General features: G+C 43.6%; 4 protein-coding genes across 8 annotated transcripts in view; 2 read left to right on the top strand and 2 right to left on the bottom strand.

Moving 5' to 3' along the window:
* Positions 1 to 6585, top strand: part of DOP1A (DOP1 leucine zipper like protein A) — a 60203-nt gene extending 53618 nt beyond the window's left edge. For 3 of the 4 annotated variants that reach the window (XM_059842542.1, XM_059842541.1, XM_059842543.1), the window contains exons 35-38: positions 640 to 804; positions 1763 to 1892; positions 3792 to 3851; positions 5974 to 6585. In XM_059842542.1, the coding sequence (XP_059698525.1) occupies positions 640 to 804; positions 1763 to 1892; positions 3792 to 3851; positions 5974 to 6279 (661 nt within the window). In that variant the 3' untranslated portion in view covers positions 6280 to 6585. The remainder of the gene's footprint in view (positions 1 to 639; positions 805 to 1762; positions 1893 to 3791; positions 3852 to 5973) is intronic. The other variant, XM_059842544.1, reaches the window with a different exon arrangement.
* On the bottom strand, positions 6562 to 14776 carry PGM3 (phosphoglucomutase 3). 2 transcript variants are annotated; one of them, XM_059842546.1, is made up of 13 exons: positions 14434 to 14776; positions 13933 to 14138; positions 13057 to 13241; positions 12673 to 12740; positions 12242 to 12375; positions 11891 to 12086; positions 10904 to 11061; positions 10433 to 10516; positions 9702 to 9800; positions 9273 to 9389; positions 9003 to 9125; positions 8103 to 8276; positions 6562 to 7522 (listed from the first exon to the last, which is right to left on the bottom strand). In XM_059842546.1, the coding sequence occupies exons 2-13, from the start codon at positions 14134 to 14136 to the stop codon at positions 7436 to 7438; spliced, it is 1629 nt and encodes a 542-aa protein (XP_059698529.1). In that variant the 5' UTR covers positions 14137 to 14138; positions 14434 to 14776; the 3' UTR covers positions 6562 to 7435. The 2 variants fall into 2 exon arrangements, 1 of the variants encoding a protein (XP_059698529.1); XR_009485881.1 differs by lacking the exons at positions 6562 to 7522; positions 14434 to 14776 and having other exon boundaries at positions 8138 to 8276; positions 9003 to 9148.
* A 208-nt stretch (positions 14777 to 14984) lies between these two features.
* On the top strand, positions 14985 to 20993 carry RWDD2A (RWD domain containing 2A). The gene is made up of 3 exons (XM_059842547.1): positions 14985 to 15150; positions 15980 to 16198; positions 17723 to 20993. The coding sequence occupies exons 2-3, from the start codon at positions 16001 to 16003 to the stop codon at positions 18398 to 18400; spliced, it is 876 nt and encodes a 291-aa protein (XP_059698530.1). The 5' UTR covers positions 14985 to 15150; positions 15980 to 16000; the 3' UTR covers positions 18401 to 20993.
* A 241-nt stretch (positions 20994 to 21234) lies between these two features.
* Positions 21235 to 22933, bottom strand: part of ME1 (malic enzyme 1) — a 154238-nt gene continuing 152539 nt past the window's right edge. Inside the window, exon 14 of the mRNA XM_059842545.1 lies at positions 21235 to 21590. Within this exon, the coding sequence (XP_059698528.1) occupies positions 21432 to 21590 (159 nt within the window). The 3' untranslated portion in view covers positions 21235 to 21431. The remainder of the gene's footprint in view (positions 21591 to 22933) is intronic.

The raw sequence follows: 22933 nt of genomic DNA, 5'->3' as shown, positions 1-22933 counted from the left end.
AATGTCTGCCTGACTCAAATGCACTGCAGCTGTGATTAAATTATGTATGGCATGACTTACACCTTTTCTGTGTCATACACTTATTTAGAATAAGACTGATGCTTTTTTTTTTTTGGTCTAAATGAAAGCATAGTTCCTTCTCTTATTAGGTAAGTGAGGTAGATAATTTTTCTTTTTTCATTATCCATTTTTATCTCATCTATTTTCTATACAGTGTGATCCAATTTCAATCAATTCTAGCAGCAGAGGCAGATTTCTCAAATGAGCCAGAGGTCTTTGCCCAAGTTTTGCTCACTTTTTTAGTTTTTTGTTTTGTTTTGCTTATTGGAGAGTTTTTCTCTCAAATGAAGTAATATCAACATGACTTACAATTTTAAACTTCCTCATAAGATACAGTGTAATACAGTGTAATGTCATTATGCATTGACATTTTGTCATATATAGATATATATACACATATGTATATATGCATACAGAACTGCACTCATGGCACAGACTTGTGTTGGCATTCAATTTATGAATTCACAATACTGATGGTAAATAAAGAGTTGTGTATTTGTAAAGGCAAGTAAGAAAAATAAAGTTTTCAATGTGGCAGAAGGTTGTTATGACTCACTTCCCTGCTATAATATATTTTAGAACTTCTGGCCCATCTGTTGCTGGTTTGGAGACAACTTATACAGGCGGCAATGGTTTTTCTACATCCTACAACAGCCAGAGGTGGTTGAACCTGTATTTGTCTGCTTGCAAATTTCTGGACTTGGCTCTAGCTTTACCATCTGAAAACCTGCCTCAGTTTCAGATGTGAGTAGAAAGCATTGTTGTTGAAGTTTTTGGATGTTTTTCCATTCCTCCTGGTAAAATTCTAGCATATAAAAGTGTATGGTTTTATGTTTCCCTTCTTTCTTTGGACTTCAGCCAGGGCAGCCTATACTTTGTTCCCTCATAATATCTGAGTGGCCCCGAGGGGAAATGATGCTGCATATCAAATTAGTTCAAGCTGGTTCGATTTAGCCTGTGGCAAGAGATTTGCCACACTTGAAAGATCATTAGTAGTAGTGATTTATTCAAGTATTTTATTTTTAAAGTTCTTAGTTGCAGTAATGCCTAAGAACTCAAAATACATCCACCCATCTCAGTGAGTAATGCATGAGATCAGAGGACTGCATGTCATCTCAGCATGACTTGCTTAAATTGCTCCTGCACAGTCTGTCTGGAAGATGTGGCAACAAACCTTCATAGAAAGGGGATCCCAGAGGTTTTTATTGGTCAGTAGTGGGCACATGAACAAACTGCTTCCTCAGTGCCTCTGCAATTCTGTTCCATTGGGGAAAAAATGAATGCAAAACAATTGGCATTTGCTGGAGATCCTGGGAATGAGAGGCCACGAAGGACAAAAGAAAGTATTGTGCCTCTTCCTTTACACTGCACACTGGTGACTGTGTGAGGGCTGCTGTCCTGGCACAGCTCTGTAGGCATTTGGTCAACCCTCCTTATCCTGCAGTTTTAAAGACACTCATGTGGGTTGGAGGCTGGAAGGATTAGTGCACAGTGTGTCAGATTGTGCCCTGTAGTATTTCTAAATCTAATGTTGAACGTTTTTTTCAATTATTTTTTCTTGTGAGGGTTGACTTGGGTTTCTTTTTTCCTCTCTCCTTCTCTGATGCTTCACCAGATTTCCTCATCCAGTCATACATTTGATTGCTCAGAGAAGCCTGCCTGTTCAGTATGGATAACATCTGCTTGTGTTATCTCATGGCAGGTATCGTTGGGCTTTTATTCCAGAAGCATCAGATGATTCAGGCTTGGAAGTAAGAAGACAAGGAACACATCAGAGGGAATTCAAGCCCTATGTGGTGCGTCTGGCAAAGCTGCTGCGGAAAAAAGCAAAGGTAAGGTGCTTTTTTCTTTTGCTTTTCACTGAAAGGTTTCCTGTGCAGTAACACACAGCAGTGTTTGGGTTTGAATATTTTAATTTTTTTTAACAATGAAAAATGAAAAGGATTTTTTCTGGTGTAGGAGATTCCAGCTGGAGGAATCTCAAGTCAACATCAGGCAAAAAACACATGTAAGTATAGAAAACAAGCAAATCAAACAAACAAAAAAGCCCCAAAATGAATCAGACAACAGAAAAATTCATAATCAAAATTATTATGGTCACTGACTTCGGATTTCTAAATTAAAAGTATTATTTAAATAAATAGTAAAATATGCTCCATTATCTGATAATAACATAAACACTCAACATAAAATCACTTTCAGATTGTCATATATGTAGATACTAGTCTGACTACCTACTTTTTTGAAGTAGAAAACCAGCTTTGTTAATAACAATCAAAAATTTAAAAAAATGTTGCATTCTTAAACATTACAGAAATAAGAATGTTGAGACTGAGCAGAACCTGGGACTGTGATGAATGGAAGAAGGCAGAGATCAGTAGAAACAGTTCTGGGGAAATCTTGGCTGCACAGTTGGTAGAGTGGGAACAGAATGAGGGCTGTCATTATGTTGGTGCATGGGATGTATTAAACCCCCAGTTTGTGGGGTTGGAGGCCTGATCTGCCAATGAAGCCGATGGAAGCTGGCCAAGCCCTGTCCCAGGGAGATCCCTGCTGCTGCCACAAAATAAGAACTGTCAGATATTTTTGCTGCTCCTGCTGTGAGGACAGAGCCCCCTGGGGGAAATGTTGACGGGTGAGCCAGGGAAACAGGGAGGAAGTGCAAAGCCATATGGCAGAAAGTTTTGAAGTTTTATTCTCAGGTTTATCTCTATAGATGGCTTTGTCAGGTCTGTAACAGTGGCAGCTTGCTGTAGCTACTGCATTTACAGTCTCTAATGTCTTCAGTGAGTAAAGGAACTACTGCAGAGATACAAGGGGCTACATTAAATTTAGGGATAACTTAGTTGCAGGCAGATCTGAATTATTGAAGCAAGGCTCACAATTATGGGGGGTAAAAATAGTGTCTGAAGCATATCTGCATTTTGCATTTTATCATTTTTTGAACCATGAAGATGAGACTAAATTTATCTTCTTGCATGTATAAAGGAATAATGAGTTTTAACTGCCTGCTCCTCAGGCATAGCCTCTAACCCTGGTGTTGAATGGAGTATCTGTTAGAAAGTTTTCACACTCCAAGTAATCTCTGTGCATGAATTTATACATCATGTGTGATTTATAAATGTACATGCTGCTGGTAAGTACTGTATGCTGAGATAGATGCCTGAAGTCAGGACTCCCACAGTATGCTTCAAGAATTCAGAAAAATTCCTGGAATTTCTGGAACCCCTTAGTCATGGCAGCAGTTGCACACTGAACCATAGGTACATTTATATAATGATGAGATAAACACAAGAAAATGAATATTGACTTCAGGCCATTTCCTCTTCATGCAGGGGAGAATACTATTACATATAGCTGTGGGGTTTTCTTAGAAAATAACTGCAAAAAACGAAGTGGATCCTTATTTTCCTTCAGGGCATTCTGACTCATGTTTAGATTCGTGTAGTATGGTGTTGTTCAAGCTCTGTTATCTGAGGGAAGCATGCTAAAATCCTCCTTTGGCAGTGCTGGAAATCAACGGAGGCACAAACTGGCAGTGCTGGTTTTCTCTAGTAGTGTCTTGGCCATTCTAGCTTGAGTGTGCCATTTCTGGATCACAGACTTGTCAGGGTGGGTGATTTTTCTAGCTGAAGCACAGCACCCAACCAAGCAACTGCACGGCCTTCACGGCAGAGTATTCTTTTCATATATGAAATGCAGTCTGAAAGTTCTCCTCTTTCCTTCCACAGGACAAACAGGAGGACTTTAAGACGGTGGTTTTGGAGGGAATGGAGATGGCCAAGCATCAGGTGAGGGTGGCCTTTGATGCTTGAGTTGTGAAACAAGCTTGCCATAATAATACCATCACCTCAAGGCCCTGGGTGCTATTTAGCATTCAGTAAGAACTGAGAGATCAGATTTGTTATAGAACAAAGCTGAGAGAATTTTGAGGTATAGGAACCCTTATTTTTGTAGATAACTTTAATTTTAAAAAATGAAAAGTTTTAAAGTTGGTTTCCTGTACAAAATAGATTACAAAAAGCTGATGTTAGTTCTGAGAAGAATTATGATTGCAAATCATTATAAAATTAAATTGTAAAATAATTGTTGTCAATCTGCAGGTGTGAAACACAATCCCTGGTTGGTCTCCATCAAATTAACTGTTGTTTTAAACATCCATGGAATTAGTGGTGTTTGCTTAGCCAGTACTGCCATGAGGAAATGGCTTGGACAGGTTGTATTTCATTGCTCAGAGCTGGAATTTGCACATGCACCCCATTTGGTTGGCTGCTGTGTGACACTGACACTTGCTCTGTGCTGGGGGCACATCCTGTCACCACTGGGTAATGCTAAGCATTGTACAGAAACAGTATGGAAGAAACTTTTCCACTTTAATACAATGAAAATGTTTTTTAAGGAGAAACTCTAAAAATTATTAGCTTCATTTAAAGAAGGAGGCATCAATAACTCCTTTTGTGTTGGAAACTGTCTTTCCTTTGCTGTGGTTTGGTGTGAGCCTTTCTTTTCAGAAGACTTGTAAAACTCAAATAGTGGTCTCCTGTGGCAGGGAGCCAAGCCACCAGATACATTCATCCTGAATTTAAACCTAATTGGGGTTTGCAAAATGGATGCCCTGTAGGCTTCTCAATTGCAGGACAGTTGCTTCATTTAAAGGGCAAAACCTGTATTTGTTTAAGTATCATGTCTTGAAAAAAATCTATTTGCTCAAAGGCTGTGCAATCAGTGATCCTTACCTTATGCTCTGCTCCCACTGCTGTCCTTTCCCCTTCATTCTTCTTTCATTACCAAGTGGACCCCCTGCCTCAGCCACAGGTGCTACCAGGGCAGTGGGACAGGGGTGGATCCACAGGTGGCTCTTCTTGATGAGGCCTTTTGTGCTTCTTTTCTCCTTCTTTGCAGAATAAAATCCAGTACTGCTGGAATTCTACTTCATGGTAGGAACTCTCTGTACTGGTTTGTCAGTAACAGTACAAACAAGATGCTTCTAGTGGTGACAGTGCCTTAGTGTCTAGATTTGAGTATGGTTTTTGACTCAGAGATAAAGGAAATAGGGAAGAACTGTATAAGAACCCGGATGTTGGTGCTCAGGTACTTCAGTATGCAGATATTTAAGGCAGCCCTGAGCAGGGTTACAGCAGTGTGCTGCTGCTGGTGGGCATCTGGTGTGTGACTGCTGCCTTTGCTTGTGGGGTTCCCGAAATTCTTTCCTTTGACATTCCCCCCATGAAATGAAAGGAATATAATAACTGAGTTCTTCTGAAAATACACAATGAGTAACTGAGCCATTTTGCTTTGAGAACAACTTCAAGTGTTTCTCAGAATGTCTGTGTTATTTGTGATACTAATAATAGCACTGCTTTTTGCCCTTCTCAAAAATTCTGATCTCAAGCTGCAAAGTGAAAATGCTTTATATCTATTTTAACCTCTTCTGGGGTTTATCATCACTGATGCTGGCAGTATTAGCTGGTGAAGTGAGTGTGTGTCACCAGAGAGAAGCCTGCTTTGGAATGCAGCTGAAGTAGCTCACAACTTCCAGCTGTCACCAGCTTGGGCCATTTGTGCTGCCCCCAGGATGCTGCCTGGCAGCAGCTCCACAGGGCTGTGTGTTGGGGGCTGCCTTGCTTTGGGACAGCCCTGGGCTGAGGTGTTGGGCTCGAATGCTCACTGTGACTCTTCCATGAGCATCAGCTGACTGCCACCTGTACACTCCCAACTACTGCCTCTGCAGGGCAAGGTGAGGGGGAGCAGAGGATCTCCTTTGGAAGCTCCACTTCAGCATTGGTGTGTATTGTAGATAGGACAAATGTTTTTGGACTTTAGAAAAGTACTGTATTATACGTGAGTCTTTCGTTTTCACCTGTGCTTTTCCTGGTTTGTCCTGCATTATTTCCCACGTCTCTGTATTTGCAGAAAAACCCAGAGGAGGATGGCTCAGGGAAAACACTAAGCTGGGAACCAGGACACTTGCTTTTAACCATCTACACCGTTCGCAGCATCGAGCAGCTCTTGCCTTTCTTCAATGTACTCAGCCAGGTTTTTAACAGCAAAGTCACAAGCAGATGTGTGGGACACTCAGGGAGCCCTGTCCTTTACCCCAACTGTTTTCCGAGTAAGGACATAAAAATGGAGAACCTCAAGACCTTCTCCAGCAAAGCAAGGCAGAAGATAGAAGAAATGGTTGAGAAGGATTTTCTTGAAGGCGTCATAAAATCATGAACTAAACTGGTACTACTCAGCCTATATGTAGTGTAACTATCTAAATGAAATACTGTATCTTTCCCAGCTGTATAGTATTCTTTTCTTACTTTGTATGTAATGAAATACTTAATGTTGTATTTAAGTTAAATATTTGTAAATAAGATAAGTTCTGGATGTGGCCTGAATCAAGTTTAAATATTGGTGGCTCATATTGATTATGGTGCCTACTATTTACAGTAAATGTTTTGTTGTCTTGAGTTCTGTCTTTAAAAAAAAATGAAAAAAAATACAAGGTGCACATTTTTTCAGTTTGTTTCCAGTTTATTTCTGTCTGGTTTTTTTAAGATCTTTTGGAACTTGTGCTTATTTAATAACCTGTAAAATGCTATTATGGCAGGAGTTAATGCAGGACTACAATGAACCGTTTGTCAGAGGTAGACACCCTGAACCAAAGTATGCCAAGGAGGATACTGGTTTGTTTAAAACATTGCATCCTGTTGGCCCAGCCCCTTCATGGTGCTGGGGAGCAGTTAAGGCCACAGAAGACAAACTTGTCTCTGTCCCTTCCCTCTCAAGTGTGACTATAAATACTATTACTGCAAATCACTTTCTAAATCATGTCATAAAGTATCTAATGAAGATAATATTGCAATAGATTATTATTTGCAAATACTCTTTTTCATTATAGTTTCCCCCTCCAAATGAGGTGAACTGAATCTGAAGACGAGTGACAGCCTCTCTCTTACACCGTTTGCCCACAGATGATTGGGCTACTGGGGGGAAGGTGGGGATGATGATCCTGCAGCAGCCACTGTGAGCACAGTCACAGCAGAGCTCTGCTCATGCAGCCATGGCCAGTGCTCTGAGGGTGTGGGTGTTGGATTTCAGGCACAATGTGACAATGCACTAAGCTGGAGCAGGGAGGGGCAGAATTCCTTCTGGACATGCCCATGGCTTGTCAAGAAATTTGATAAACTGGGGAAGGGGAACATTCAACAGCAAGAGCATCTCATTAAGAGGTAAGTTGCTAAAGGAGGTTAAGAATAAGCAGAGTGATATTCCACTCACTTCTGATCAATCCTTGCTACTCCCGGGAAGGGTTGGCTCCGTGCACAGCAGCACATGGTAAAAAAAAGTGATATTAAGGGAAGTTGTGTGCTTTAACTGCCATTCATTATATAGGCTGGGGTGGTGCTCCTTTTCCACCAGCAAGGTGGAAAACAGCCAGGCTCACTTCATGGGCGAGTGCATCTGCATTCTCCTGTGGAATGTTGGAAAAGTTAGTTATGCTGCTGTCAGCATCAGAAGAATAGAGCAAATACATGATAGTAAGGCAAGCATTTTCCTGGAAATGCTGTGCTCCCTATATTGCTCCACCAGCCACTGCCATCATGCTGCCAGACAAGCAGATAGGAGCATGTGAAGTGGGGAGAGCAAGACCACTGCTTTTGCTGTCACTTTAAGTTCAGATCTGGACTAACTTAACAGCAGCCAGAATTTTTTTTCTATTTTGCCTCTTATGAAATTGTGTAGTTAAGGACTGCTTTGGTAACTTTCTTCTTAACCCTGAGCTCTCAGAAGGCTGGTTGTCTTTTCAAAATCATCTGGTGTTAAATCTGCCTTTATAAACATTTATATTTTCTTTTTGAAGATGAACATTGAGAACATTAAACATTACTTTTCTAAATAAAAGAAAATCCAAAATGACTTTTTGTGATCAGTCTTTTTTCCAAATTTAGCATTTGTTAAGTGTGATTAAATGACGAGCATGGAAGCAGACTTCCTTCATCACCCCCTGCTTGTTTAACATGAACAAGCCCATAACTGAGTCAAGCTCTGACCTGTGTGTCTGCTTCAGCATAGATTCTGACGACGTCCTCTGTTCCTGATGGACGGACAAACGCCCGGGACAGTCTGTACTTCTTTACAAGGGCATCAATTTTCTCCTGCAGCCCCGGGGGCGTCAGTGCTCTCCTTTCTGCATCCGTTGTGTCAATAACGCGCCTGTCTGCAACCTGTGGCATCAGAAACAGGCTAAGACAGAGATTCAGGGCTGGCTGTGTTGTGCTGCCTGGAGAGGAGTTCACTTTGGGAGCTAATAAAGGGCTACTCAAACACTTGGGGGCCCCAGGACCCCTGCAGCATCTGTTAACCAAGTCTTGAGAGGTGTCAGCTGTCCCTTTGTAAAAAAGGGGTCAGTTCTGAACATGCCTTCTTGGTCTGCTTGAAGTGAAGCTACAGCTTCTCTCAGTAGATCAGAAATTTAAGTAGTTTCCTCCAGTTCAAACAGAGCCCAGAGCTTCCTTACCGTGTCTAACAGAATGCTGCCACATGGCACCTTCTGCTCAAGCTCTTTGTCAATGTTGGAAAGGATACAGAAGCAAGAACTTGAACATTCATGTTATACAAACTGGCACAGTAAGAAAAATCCAGCTGTCCAGCAGGCAGAGGCCTTAGAAAAAACAAGATTTTTCTAATTTGAAAGTTGGAATTTCTTCTTAAGTTAAAATTTGAAGAGTTTTGGTCAGGTTTTTCCATTTAACATAGTTGGCTATTATTTCATCTTTTTTAAACTCATATTTCTATTTTAGTCCAAGTGAAATTCTTGTCCCTCCTCCGGGTTTTTTCCCAGCTCCTTTGGCCTATTTCTGCCCTTTCATGGTCTATTTCAGCTTTAAAATAAAGCTTATCAAAACGTGTGATGCTGTGAGCAGGGTCCCCAGAGGCTGCTGTGGACTCACCTGGACCTTGAGCAGCCGATTGGGAAGGTCGGCGTAGAGGGCGTCCCACTGCTGCAAGGTCAGACCCTTGAGAGCCAGGATCGCTTCAATAAGCAGCATGTCTGACACAGCATCGCCAACAGTCTGCCAACAGGGAGGGAGAAACACTGCAGCAGAGAGGACACGGAGGCAAGGCTTCATCAGGAAGCTTCCAGCAGTCCCCAGCAGCAGCCTGACAGGAGCTCACAAACTGGCTAACCCTGCCAACACCTCAATGCTCTCAGTTTTTACCTGATTAATCAGGTCAATCATGTTTTCAAGCATCTTTGCTGCTTCTCTTTTTTCACTATCTTTCTCCTCTTTTACCAGCTGTCGTATCTTAGTTTCAGCAGCTTTACTAAACAGTACCTAGAAGAAAAAGATAAGAGCTTGTCAAGATGAAACCAGGATATATGCAGTAGTGAGGACAAAACTTTTACCACCTAAGCCCAAACAGCCATCACTAAGGTTTGCTACCATGAATTCCCATCCCCCCATAAAGCATAGAGGAGCTGGTGGCAATGCTGTGATATAGACAGAAGGAGTAAACAAGTCTATTTTCAAACAAGGAGAGTCTTGTTTATAAAATGAAGCAGAGAGTGAAAAGTCCTCCTTCTCCAGGTAATTAACTAAAATTTTGTTCATAGTGGCTGGTCATACGGATTACCTGCTCATACTTACTGTGCCATGTCCGTTTGCCTCAAAATAAACACCCACATCAAACTCCTGGGCCTTGTGGTGCAAGTGTTTCACTCCTGTTTTGACACAGTGCACGGGTACCTGCAGGCCAAGGGTGTGCAGAGAATGACAGCAAGGTTACAGACTCTCCTCAGCAGGCTGGAACTGAGCACCAGCCTGCAAGGACTGTGACAGACTAACCCTTGTTTCATGGCCACTGAGGCCCCAGAGCTAAAATGCTCCACTATTTCTGCAGACCCAATTAAAAAATATTTCATTTATTCCTGTGAGGAATAACGGCTAATTAAAGAAATAAACTCCAAACCTAGAAAAATCCAAATTAGTTTATAGCTTCAGGGAACACAGCAAATTCACATACAAACAGAAATAACACGTTCTCCCAATTCCTGAACATTTAGCTTGCTGCAGAAAACGAATCAGTGTCAAAGTACCAAGGAGCCTTTGCTGACTCAGTTGCAAAGCTATGAAGTCCTCCATTTGTTTAAGTACCAAGGGATTTAATTAAACATTTTTTAAGTTAATAAAAGCCGACTAGAACTTTTTAAGCTCTGCTCTCTTGCATCTCCTTTGCCACCAAGAATTTAGTCACTACTGGAGGTTTGAAAGAGTAATTTATTTTTGCTTGATTTTAATTTTCCTAGCAATCATATTACAGTAGCATTTACTTTTAAAATAAAAAAAAGTAAACTACCTAGAAAAAACATGGAGAATACCTTCAGTGTTTCCTGGAGGTAGCGTGTTGAGTTCCCATTGGCATATGCTGTTTGTACCACTGCCATCTTGAAGTTCTGTTTCACCTGAGCAAACCAATAAACCAACTTTTACTGTCCAACAGGCACACAGCCAAACCAAATGGATAAATGGAAAGATAATCAGAACTTTTAAATGTACAATTAAAACTCCTGGGTACTAGAGGGAGGCACCAGCTCACTGAGAACTTCTGGAGGTTTAAAACAACATGAATTCTGTTCAAGTATTTGTTCATCCCATATTGACTTTTCTTGGGTTTAGCTGAAGCAGCTTTTCAAACCCCTTTTTGGCCACAGCAGTGAAGTACAGGACCGATCTCTTTTTAAAGCTGTTCACTTTAGGTAGAGTGATCACATACCAAGCAACACAGCTTCCTTAGACTATTTTATGCTTTACAAATCAAAATGCCAGCATTCATTTGATTTGTTAGTTACCTTTGCAAGAAGCTCTTTTAGGAAGATACTAATTAATGTTGCTATTTTATCTCCATCGATCAGGTGAAAATGGCCAGCTGTATCCTTATAATAATAAACAATTCTATCTGCATCACCATCAAATGAGCAGCATCTCTCATTGGGCTTCATGTCCAGCCCTAGTGCACAGAGTTACAAATGCAAGTTAAAGACAGGAAAAGAAACAAAACCAGGTAATTTATTTCAGTGAGCGATTAGGAAAACACATTTTCTTTTCAGAGCACAGGTCTGCATACAAATGACTCCACTCAGGCACAGTTAAAGCCAGGACCCAGAAAGGAGGCACAAGCATCCATCCCCAGCAGGCCCTGGCACTGCACTGCTCCCAGCACTGCATTTCTCCAGTACACAACCAGCGTGGGAAGGGGAACAGCACCATATCTTGGTGTTCAGATCTGGCCAGCAGCTGCTGCCCCCAGTGAGAGGGCAGCTGTCCAATGGAGAACTCAGTTTAGCCCCTGATAATCTCATATCCAAACGAGCCTGCTCTCCCAGCTCAGGGCTTTGCTTTCATACAATTCTCAGAAAATGGACTGAAATCTTTTCCTCATTGGTTTATGTCAATGAGTCAGCCTGCTGGCACCGAGCTGTTAATTAACCCAGCCCTTCTGCAGGAACCCGGAAAAGTGTTTCTTCCTAATACAAAGGGGAGTAAGCAAATAACACTAAGCCAGTCCTGACTGATCTTTGGACTCTGCCAGCTTAACATTCAGAAGAGACTGTCAAACATATTTCAGCCAGTCAGAGAGATGCTGTGTTCCCCCAGGCAGTTCAGACTAACACAGAAACTGTCAAACCTGGCCAGGCTGTTCCCTCTTTCCGTTGCACAAGGAGAACCATTCATACAGTCACTTAGGAAGAAACAGGGAGCTCCACTTACCCAAGGATGTGGACCCTTGCCAGACCCTACAGAGGAGGTAAAGCAACATAAAATTACTGACTACTCACCTCCAGGTGGTTTCTGGTGAACTTTGACAAAATCTGCACCACATAAGTGATTGAGTTTCTCCTTGGTTCCATCGTTATATATGTGAATTAGCACCTCTTGTGGAAAGTAGGGCTTCATTTCTGATAGTTTCAGGGCTCCTACTCCATTGGCACAGTCAATCTTCAGGTGCCTCTGAAACTCCCCGGAGCAGTGAGCCTTAGTGCAAGGGAAGAAGGGGCAAAGTGAACTGTTACCCTAGAGAAACCACACCTAGATCATGCTGAATTAGAAACTTCAGCCACAAACAGGCTAACAAACAGAAGAGATTAATTTTGTATGTTTGCATGAAGAATACAACACCCACTATTCACCTGTTTTATCAGTTCCATAAAAGCTTTGGAGAGTTTTTCATAATAACCTTCCAGAGTTGCTTTCCCATACTGCCCTTGGGTGTTTTGACAGCAGACCATGTAGTGGAGCTGTGGTGTCGTCACCAGACCATAATCTAGTGTGAAATAAAAGGAACAATATGCAGAACAGAACTGCAAATTAATTGTTGCTTGAAAGTTTTACAGTAAACAGACAAATGCAGTACAGGAAACACCTATGGAATTTTTCAAGTTGTCTTATGAAAACATAGCCCTCCCCTGCCTTGCATTAAAGCCACACAACCACCCTGAAATTAAACTGTTACAAGCAAGGATGGAAATGTGTCTGGGCTGTTGCCTTAGGGCTGCATCAAGGAGTCACATTTACATAAAAATACTTGAAATGAGATTAGAATTGCAGAAGTGTAACCTACCATGGTACTGACCACCTAGAACCTGGATACCATCTATAACTGACTGGGACAGCTTCTCGCTGCTTGGCCTGGAAAACAACAAACACATCTGATAACCCTGGCAAAGGCATTTATCTATGGACTCTGTGGGAAGGAAGCACGTGGGGAAGATTCTGCAAGCTTCCTGCCACAAGACTGAGACTCACTGTGAAGAAATCCAAACCTTTCTCTGCTGTAGGCAATTACCAATAAAGTCTGAAAGCCAACACTCCCAGGGATGGCAAACACATGTAAAGTGCTGGACACAGCTGGACACCACACACACACAGTACCCACACAATTGCCCTGAAGATAGAACTGGTACTTCCAAAAGAGCAGGATATATCTACAGCCTTTCATCATTACCTGGTGTCTCTACCAATAAAAACCGAGGCATCTTTGTCCAGGTTCACTGCTGCTTTTTGGCAGATCTCAGTTATCACCTTCTGTAATTCTTGCTCCTCTGCATTGGCTAGTTGTGTGGCATACTCTTCCCAGGAAGGGTGCAGCATTTCTCCAAGAGGATCAACCAGCTTTACACCATTGTCTTCCTTAGCAGAAAAACAAAAGAACAAAAAATAGTAAGTCTAAAAGTGGGGAACTAATAAAACCTCTTTGAAGACAGATAACACAGGGTTCAGTCACATTGCTTCTTTAAAAGTGGAGAACTTCTGGGATGCAATAGCGTAGGTGTTTATTTAAACCTCTAACAAGCCCCCAAAGAAGCACTATAACAAGCATATTGAGTAGCCAACTCTTTCTCCCTTATAATTTTGGTATGAAATTAATTCGACATTAAAATTACATAAGAGGAGATTCTAAAAACCTTCAGTGCTCCACAGCAGCAAAAGTCTAAATGCCTGATTTGTAATCGCTGCATTTGCATGTTTATTTTTAAAACTTACAGATTTTACTCAAAGATTCTTCTCTTCTCAATGTTACTCCTAGCTTCCCAACATTATAAAGTTACATTGCAACATGAAGTGTTTCCTATGTACACTATTTCCACATGAGAAAAAATCCCGCTTCTGTGTACAGGGGAAAAATAACCTCAGCTAGACCAGAGGCCGTATTTACAGGGAGCAGGCTGAATGCTTTAAGCAGGTGCAGGTGTCTTCAGGGGCTGGTCTCTTAGTGCTATGAGGAGCTGTAATTCCAACAAACTGATCACATCTTTCCACCCTTCTACTTCGCATCATTCCACCGAACCGGTGGTCTGTTGGAGGCGAGGTCAGTCCTTACTTCAGGGTTGTGAGACGCGGTAACCATGATGCCGATGGTGGCGGTCACGGCTTTGGAGCGGAGCACGGCCAGCAGGCCCATGCGGAACACGACGTGGTCCAGCTGCTCGGCCCCGGTGCGGAACCCGGCGGTGCCGTAGTGCAGGGTCAGCCCGGCAGGCTTGGCGTGCAGGGCCGAGTACTTCCTAAGGGCTTCCGAATCCATCTCTAGGGAAGGAAGGGACAGGGACGGAAGTGAGAGGGGACACTCCGTGTCGCTGGGAGCAGTCAGTCCCACGGTCCGGAGCCTGCGGTGCCCTAAGGCGCTGCCATCAATCCCTGGCGGGAGCGCAGCGGACACCAGCACCAGGCAAGGAGTCTCGACACTGTCTGGAGAGCACCGGATAAACAGCGTGATCAGACACAAGCAGACCACGCAGGGACGAGGCGAAGAGACCCACCATTCCCAGTCTGGATCCAGGGATCCGAACAAGTTCCCGCAGCGGACCTTCCCATTTCTCACCGTGACATCAGCCGCCCAGAGCGCTCGGCCGCGGCACCATGCACTGATCCCCGAGCCCAAAGCAGCGTGTCCCACCTCCGCAGGCGCTTGCAGGGCAGCCCCAGCGGAGCTCCTGGGATGCTGCCCCGGGCGGCGGCTCCGTGCGCACCGGCACTCGGACACCAGGCCGGGCGGGCGGGGCCGGCCGGGCACGCGCCCCCTGCACGGCTGCTTCCCTCGGGTCCGCCGGCGATGGCGCGCGGACGCACAGGCTGGGACGGGACGGGACGGGATGGGTGGGATGAGATGGGACGGGACGGGACGGATGTGACAGGATGGGATGGGTGGGATGAGATGGGTGGGAAGCGATATCGCCGGAGCCGCCGCCGCGCGCCCCGCACGGAGCCGGCGCGGCTCCGCCCACTCAGGGCGGGACCGACCAATGGCCGTCGGGTGGGCGGGGCAGAGCCCGCCGCGTGGCACTCGAGCCACGCCCCCGCTCGGAGCCAGGGCCGCGCAGGCGCCGCCCCTCCTACCCCGGGAGCGGCCCGGGGAGCGGCCGGCAATGGCGGCAGCGGGAGCGCCCGCCTGGGCTGGGCTGGGCTGGGCTGGGCTGGGCTCGGCGTGACACCCAGCCTCGCATAGCTTCACTGACCGCACGCTCGGATTACAAAACTGCCCCCCCCTCCAGTGCGCTACTTTCGGCTGGGACCGGCTTAATTTTCTTCACAGTGGCTGGTACGGGGCTGGTTTTGGATTTGTGCTGAACACAGTGATGATGATGATGATGATGTGGAATTTGTTATTGCTGGGCAATTTGTTGTTGCTGGGCAGGGCTTTCACAGAGCCAAGGCCTTTCCTGAATTTTGTACTGCCATGCTTGTGGGGAGGCCGGGGGTGCTTGGGAGGAGACACAGCCCAGACAGGTGACCCCACACTGACCAAAGGGACATTCCAGACCATGGAACATCATGCTCCGTATATAAGGCAGGGGAAGAAGGAGGAAGGGGAGGGATGGCGTTTGTGTTCCCAAGTCACCGTGAGGTGTGGTCGGGCCCTGCTCTCCTGGGGATGGCTGAACACCAACCTGCCCATGGGAAGCAGGGAATTCATTCCTTGCTCTGCTTGTGTGCGCGGCTTCTGCTTTCCCTATGGAACTGTCTTTATCTCAGCCAGTGGATTTTCTGCCTTTCACCCTTCCGATCCTCCCCGATCCCGCGGGTGGGGGAGGCGGCTTGCGGGGCTTGGCTGCCGGCTGGGGGTGAACCACGACACGCAGCCAACACCGGGTGTATGTGCTGATAAATACCATAAATAATATAAATGATGTATCTCTGCTCACGCACATCAGCTCGGGGCTCTATTCCGTGCCCTTCTCCATCCCTGAGCCCGGCAGGGCCCGCAAGGCTCCGCCCGACCCCCCCTGCCCGGTGCGGGCTGCGAGGGCCCGGCTGCTGAGTCTGTGTTTAACCAAATTCTGCCCATGAAGAGTCGTGGGGCTTCCCTGGGGGGCTGAAGCGCCCCGTGTGCTAAACCGCGGGGTTTGACTCCAGCCCTCTCGTTCCAGTTGTGCGTGGAGGCCGATGCAATGGCTGTCACGGTGAGAGAATGCCTGGAGCTCCAGCTGCTGGAAGTGGAAATGCTGCTTTCGATGTTTCCCAAAAGAGGAGAATTCAGTCTGGATGCCGATGCCGTGCCCAGCATCCAGCGCTACCTGAGGAATGCTGAGGGATCCCTGCCCCCGCAGCTGGAATATCGCATCGCTCTCGATGTCGGGGAGGCGAAGGTGAGAGCTGCCAGAGAGACTCGTTCATGGGTGGTGCTGTCTTTACTCCTGCTGGACACACTTGAAAAGGCTGCCCGGAAAAAAAGGGGGTAAAAAAACCACTGCATTTCTGTTTGCTCTTTTCTGTTTGCTCTGAAAAGTCTAAAGTAACAGAAAATCTCTGCTGGTGCTAACATCTGTCTTAGAAATATAATAATGTAAAAATAGCCCCAAATGGCAGACAGCAATTACGAGGAGTCACAAGAACACAAAAACAAAACCAGTCTGTGAGCAGAGAAACCAAACTCTCAGTATAAGGAGTTACAACAGTTTAACTGATTGAAGAAAGGGTCTGAACTAATCGGTCTAAATACTTGCACAGAGAACACAGGTCTGAGTGCATACTAATGCAACTGAGAACAGACAAACTCAGCCTAAAAACCATTTTCCATGGAATGAAGGTAATCAAACATTAATACCAATTTACTTGGTAATGAGATGGCCTCATAATTTTTTCAAAACTTTAGGTACAAACAGGTGTCTTTCTAAAATGCACTCTTTCACCAACCTACAGAGAGAAGTTTTATGAACCATGCAGGGAGGGCTTGTGTAGGAGTAGTGGGTTTTTTCCATAGCAGATTGTCAAGGAACTTGGAAAGATAATTAGTCATTTCATTATTCACTTCTCTCTACAGGACTATCATATGATTGTGCACTGTAGTGAGTACCCCCTAAGAGTCTACAGGAGCTTGAAGCTCTGAGGACACATAAATCCTTTCCTGCTCTTGGACTAGAGGCAGGGTTCAGCTGCCAAAGAACTGTAGTGCTCTGTTTGAAGGCACTGTAGGAATAATCAAGAGAAATTCAACAGCTCAATGTTCATAAGAGAGCAGATAAGATAAACTTGAGGTCTCCCTGACCTGAGACGTACATTAATCTTTTCATCCCCTATAATCCTGATTGCTCTTTACGGTGAATACTTGCTTAAAATGATGGTAACACACAGAATTACAGAATGGTTTGGGGTGGGAGCAATCTTAAAGGGCAAGTTATTTCCAACACTCCTGCCACGTGTCTCTGTATACAGTAGGTACAATCACATACACCATTCCATGTACCTCTTGGCCTTTTTTTCCAGCAGCTGGGCTGAGTTCATTAGTCATGTGCATTTGGTAAGGGATGAGATTATCAAAAGCCGTTGACTCCAACAGTTCATTGCTGTAGCAACACTGAGCTAGAAATGTCTCTCAAGGGTAACTGTGCACCTTCTCCAAAGCCACAGCATTAGTTCTGTGAACATCACAAAAGCTGCCTGGATAACATGGGAAGTGTTGTGAAAGTGGCAGCCTGATGCAACACAAGAAAAGGAACAGACATAAGAATGGGTTATTGGGACAAAAGGGAAGTGGATATAGTTCCAGGCAGTAGGATGCTCCAGTCTTGATTACATCTCCTCATAATCTGTCTCTGACAGGGAAGAAGAATCTAGTGTGTATTCAGTAGCTGCAGAATTAATTTTCTCTGTGTGTGTCTTCTGTTTTGAAGGTAAAGGTGGAATTGCAGGTTCTCCTTCCTCATATGTACCCTCAGGTGGCTCCTCAGCTTTTTGCCAGATCAGATGCTCTGCACAGACAGCAACAGTTGCAGCTCAATACTCGTCTCAAGTCTCACATCAGCTCTCTGGATCCAGGAGATCTGTGTGTATGTGAGGCTGTGCAGTGGGTGAAGGACAACACCCTGCCCTTCTTGGAAAACTGCCAGGCGTCATCTGAGTGTGCTTCTGAAGAAGTCAGGGTTAAGGAAATGCTGCATCGCATGTGGATCTACAGCCATCACATATACAGGCAGGAACTGAGGAAAAAGATTTTGGAGTGTGCTAAGAAGTTAAATCTGACTGGCTTCTGCCTGACTGGGAAACCTGGTGTCATCTGCGTGGAGGGACTCCAAGAAAACTGTGAAGAGTTCTGGCACGTTATTAGATATCCCAACTGGAAGCATATTTCATGCAAGCATGTGGAGAATATAGAAACGGAGGGGAGCATTGATAATCTTCGTCTCTTTCACAGTTTTGAAGACCTGCAGTTTCAGGCACATGGTGATTATGGCCTGAGGAATGACTATCACATGGACCTTGGCCAGTTTCTAGAATTCCTGAAACAGCATCAAAGTGGACACATTTTTCAGATTTTATTTGGTGTTGAAGGCAAACTTTCAGACAATTGAGAGAAACTGTTTCTGAAGAGTTCTAATTCTGGAGAGCAAAAGGTGTTGCTAACACTGAAATATTTTGCCTTAGAGCTACTGTGAAAAAGGAAACTTTATCATCTGAGATCAATGGTTCAAGTAGTTATCTCATCTTTTGTGCTCAACTGCCATGTATTTTTGAGACGTGTTCACTGATTTTCTTAGACTCTAAAACTGGCATTTGTCTCTGTGAACCATGCCTCAAAGCACTTGCAAGGTGATTCCACAGTGTGTTAGGAATTATACACTTCTGTCTCCTCATCTGTACTGTGCTGTGTGAATTTCTTCCCATCTCATCTGAACCTGCTCTCCTTCAGTTTAAAACATTCTCCCCTGTCTTGTCACTACATGCACTTGTAAAAAAGTCCCTTTCCAGCTTTGTTGTAGGCTCCCTTCAGGTACTAGGTGCTATCATGTCTTGCCAAAGCCTTCTCTTGTCCAGGCTGAACAATCCGAATTCTCCCAGCCATTTGTCATAGGAGAGATGCTCCAGCCCTCCGATCATTTTTTGTGGCCCTCCTCTGGACTTGCTCCAGCAGGTCAGTGTTCCTTTTATGTTTGTGTCCCAGAGCTGGATGCAATGGTCTGTTTGGGGTCTCACAAAAGTGGAGTAGAGGGTGAGAATCACCTCCCTCAGCTTGCTGCTGAGGTCATGCTGCTTTTGATGCAGCCTAGGATACAGTTGGCTTTCTTGGCTTCAAGTGCACATCACTGGCTCATGTTGAGCTTCGTGTCTACCAGTACCAAGTCCCTCTCCTCCGGGCTGCTCTCAGTCCATTCTCCACCCAGTCTGTGTTTGTGCTTGGGATCACCCCAACCCAGGGGCAGGACCTTGCACTCAGCCTTGAACACCATGAGCCTTGCACAGACCCACCTCTCCAGGTCCCTCTGGATAACATCCCTTCCCTCCTACTGCTCCTTGTAGCTTGGTGCCATCAGCAAACCTGCTGGGGGTGCAGTTGGTCCCACTGTCCGTGTCACCGACAGCAATGTTAATGCCAACCCCTGAGGAATGTCACTCCCACTGGTCTTCACTTGGACATCGAGCCATTGACTGCAGCTCTTTGCAACCAGCCAAGTGGTTCATCCATCAAATCCATGTCTCTTCAGTTAAGGATGTCATGAGGCAGTGTGTCTGTCTGGTTATGTTAATAAGAGTTTTTCATCTGTTCAGTTCATGGCATTTTATGTTTACACTGTTAGGCCAAACACCTTGGAAATTAAAATGGGTCAGATGAGACAAAGTTTAGTTTTCCCCCCTGCATTACATAAGGAAATACATGTAAAATACAGAAAATAGGAAAAAGCCCTTATATATATATATATTTATGTATTTAATATTACATAAAAATCCAAACAACTCAAAGAATCCTTTCTATGTCAAATTAATATGGAGAGAATTTCCCAGCAGCTTGGAAGAGGCAATGCTGTTAATGGTTCATCAGGCAGCATTTTCCTGCAGGGAAGTGTGCTGAGTGTGGATGTGGATGGTGAGTGTTCCAGTTTGTAATGGAGGATCATATTTAAATATAATATGTAAAATATGATGTGTATAAATTTAATATGTACTAATAGAATAAGCAGTTGAAGAACACTATGGAAAAGCCCCTGAAGGACCACCAGCCCACCACCTCCCACTCTGTGCCTGAGTGCCTTCATGTGAAAAGGGGTACCAAGCAATAAAAGCAGACTCACTGCCGAGCTGCACCACTCCAACACCCAGGCCCTCAACAGCAGCTGTTTAAAGACTATGATTCAGCACACTTAGCTGATGGCAACCTAAATAACAGATATTACTTTATTTCAAATTAAATACAAGGAAATGCTTTAATACCCTTCTCACAATAGCAATACATTGAAATGCAGAGGATGGCATTGAAATGCAGAGTGTTTCTGGTTGCTCACAATATGATTAATGTCTTTTCCTTCACTGTGGTAGGTTGTGGTAGGTGTACTGTTTGTGTGATCATAACTGTGCCAAAAGCACAGTGAGGCAAAAGTGTTGACATGTTCCCATTAGGCAGTGAGGGAGAAAGTACCTCTCTTTCTGAATTTGGGACCTGTAATCTGCAGCTGTGACAGAGCTGAGGGGCTAGACAAATAAAATGAGTATTTGGTTTTCTAGAGATAATCTCTCTCGTAAAGATTAGAGAGAAACAGTAATGTTCAAGTAACCTTTTTTTCCCAGAACCATCCAGAAAATATAGCACGTTTTTCTTGGAGTGGTAATTAAGAACTAAGAATTCCTTAAAGTCTATTTCTGGCATTTTGATACTCCCTTTTTGTCAAGAACGAGGAGTTCAAGAAATTAGGCCAAACATTTGCAATGGATCAGAACAGTGGTTATCTTGAAGGGGGAATTAAATCCTTGATCTTATACAGGATATTACCTTAGCTAATGTTAAATGTTAGTATTGTTGGATGTTATTGTTAGTAATGTTAAAATGTTCTGATTAGATGTGAACAAAAGGTTCTGCAGGTTCTAGGAAATTTTCATTTCATAACACCACACAAGAGTGACCAGTAAGAATTTTCTCTGGAATAAAATATTCTAACCTTATGGCTGTTTAAATTTTGGGTTTTTTGGTTTCTTTTTAATAATAGGTTCACAAATTATGCAAATTACACTGTGACTGTAATGGATAAAATATCAAATGTATTTTTAAGTGCCCATTTATCTGCTTAAGTTCCCATTGATGTTTTTGACAAAACTCTTGACTCAAGATATAACCACTTTTTAAAAAAAAAATCTGTCAAACTGTAGTGTAGGATATCTCAATTAAAATAACAATCAAAATAACCAAACACAAATATATCTCTCAGATTAATTTTTATTTTCTGATGTATAATTGACGATGTCTTGATCTGAATTTCTAACCAGCTACTATGAATTAGAAAAAGTTTTCTGCATCTTAAAAAATTAGCAATTCTTAGGCTTTCTAGGCAGAAACAACTTTAATATTTTAATGCTTTTTAACTGCAGCTGATTTGTTCGTTCTTCATTAAATATTTACAGTTTCACTTTCATGGCCTCTTCGGGCCAGGTGTAGGAGTCAGCCACAAAGCTGTTGTAATCAGTACTGTACACCTGAGAGCGGATGAAGGCTTCGAGGTCCTTGGGCTGAGGATAGGTGGAGGCAGTGTTATTCCTGTAGGCTTCTTCTGCGATCTGGACAGATGCATTAAAATCATAATTAGTGCTGATAAACTATCTGAGTACACTTAACAGGATTTAAAAGTAGGACTTCGTTCAAAATAAGATGAGACTTCACCCTCTCTGGTGCTGGCAGTCACCTGTGTTCTCACTGGTTCCAGGTAAGTACCCTGTGAATAAGACTACAACAGGATGATGTTTGTATTTCAGTGGGTCTGACTTGGGCTACTTTTGAACAGGATTATATGTTCAAACTGTTACAAATACAGTGCTCCTCTCTGCACTGTCTTAGCTTTCACTGTGCAGTGGTAGATAAAATATTCCATAAGCCCCAAGCACTGAGATACAATTTCTGCTTTTCTCTCATCACTTTATCCTGGTTTACAGTCTTCCCAAAGCACTGCAAGAAAAGCGTGATTTGTTCAAAGCTTCCATGCTCCTTGCATATTAGAGAAGTTTAGTATTTGCCATAGCTTGATAAGATACTTCAAAAAAAAGTAAACTCAGAGGAAAAAAGTAGTCCTATGCAGTGCACAAAATGGCTGGGGGAAATACAAATATTTGCTTGCTCTTTTTTCACCCAGTCCACACCTAAGTGAATCAATTATGCATCACAAATACAGCCGCATAAAAATTAAGTTTAGAAGGGGATGGAGCTCTCTCAAAACATCAAAGTAGCCTCTCACATCGGCAGATCACCTACTTGAGAAACAAGTATCTTCAGAGTGGACATTCATCTGTGAAACGAAGTCTGGCAGACAGGTTTTATGCAGCACTGTGAAAAGATCTGCTTGAAACTATTTGGCACACACTCTAAGCTCCTCCTTTGAATACAAGGGAGACCTTCTTCCTGCTTTCCTTAGCTCTCTAAAACATAAATGTTCTAGTTTGGTGAGAAACTGAGACCCAAGTTGCCTTATTAAGACTTCTTTTCTAGGATTAATCTGAATCCAGACTCAGTTTGATTGAGAAGCACTTTGGGTGTTTATATAAGGCTATCTTCAGGTCTGTGCACATAATTATTGTGGTTGAATAAGGTCTGAATTCATACCCAATGCTTGGTATTCCAAAATATTTGTGTTCGTCTCCTGGAAAAGGCAGAGGCCTCTTGGGTTGGGTTGTATGAGCCAGAATAAGTATTTTCAGGAATAAAGTTTCAACAGAGAACAGGCAGAAGGAATCACTTGGTAACATTTTCCTTCTTTTGTATTTTCTATAACACGTACAAACAGAGGAGGAATTTCTGTCACTGTGTTTCTGCCAAACACAGAGCCAGTTTGATTTTGCCTGAGGAATTTAAGTAACATTTTCACATCTACAGACCAGAGTTACTACTTGCCTAAGAAGACGTGAACTTT

Source organism: Haemorhous mexicanus, chromosome 3 (assembly GCF_027477595.1).
Source record: "Haemorhous mexicanus isolate bHaeMex1 chromosome 3, bHaeMex1.pri, whole genome shotgun sequence".
Lineage (NCBI taxonomy): Eukaryota > Metazoa > Chordata > Aves > Passeriformes > Fringillidae > Haemorhous > Haemorhous mexicanus.
Note: the sequence above shows the minus strand (reverse complement) of the source record. Positions and strands in the feature narration are given on the sequence as shown.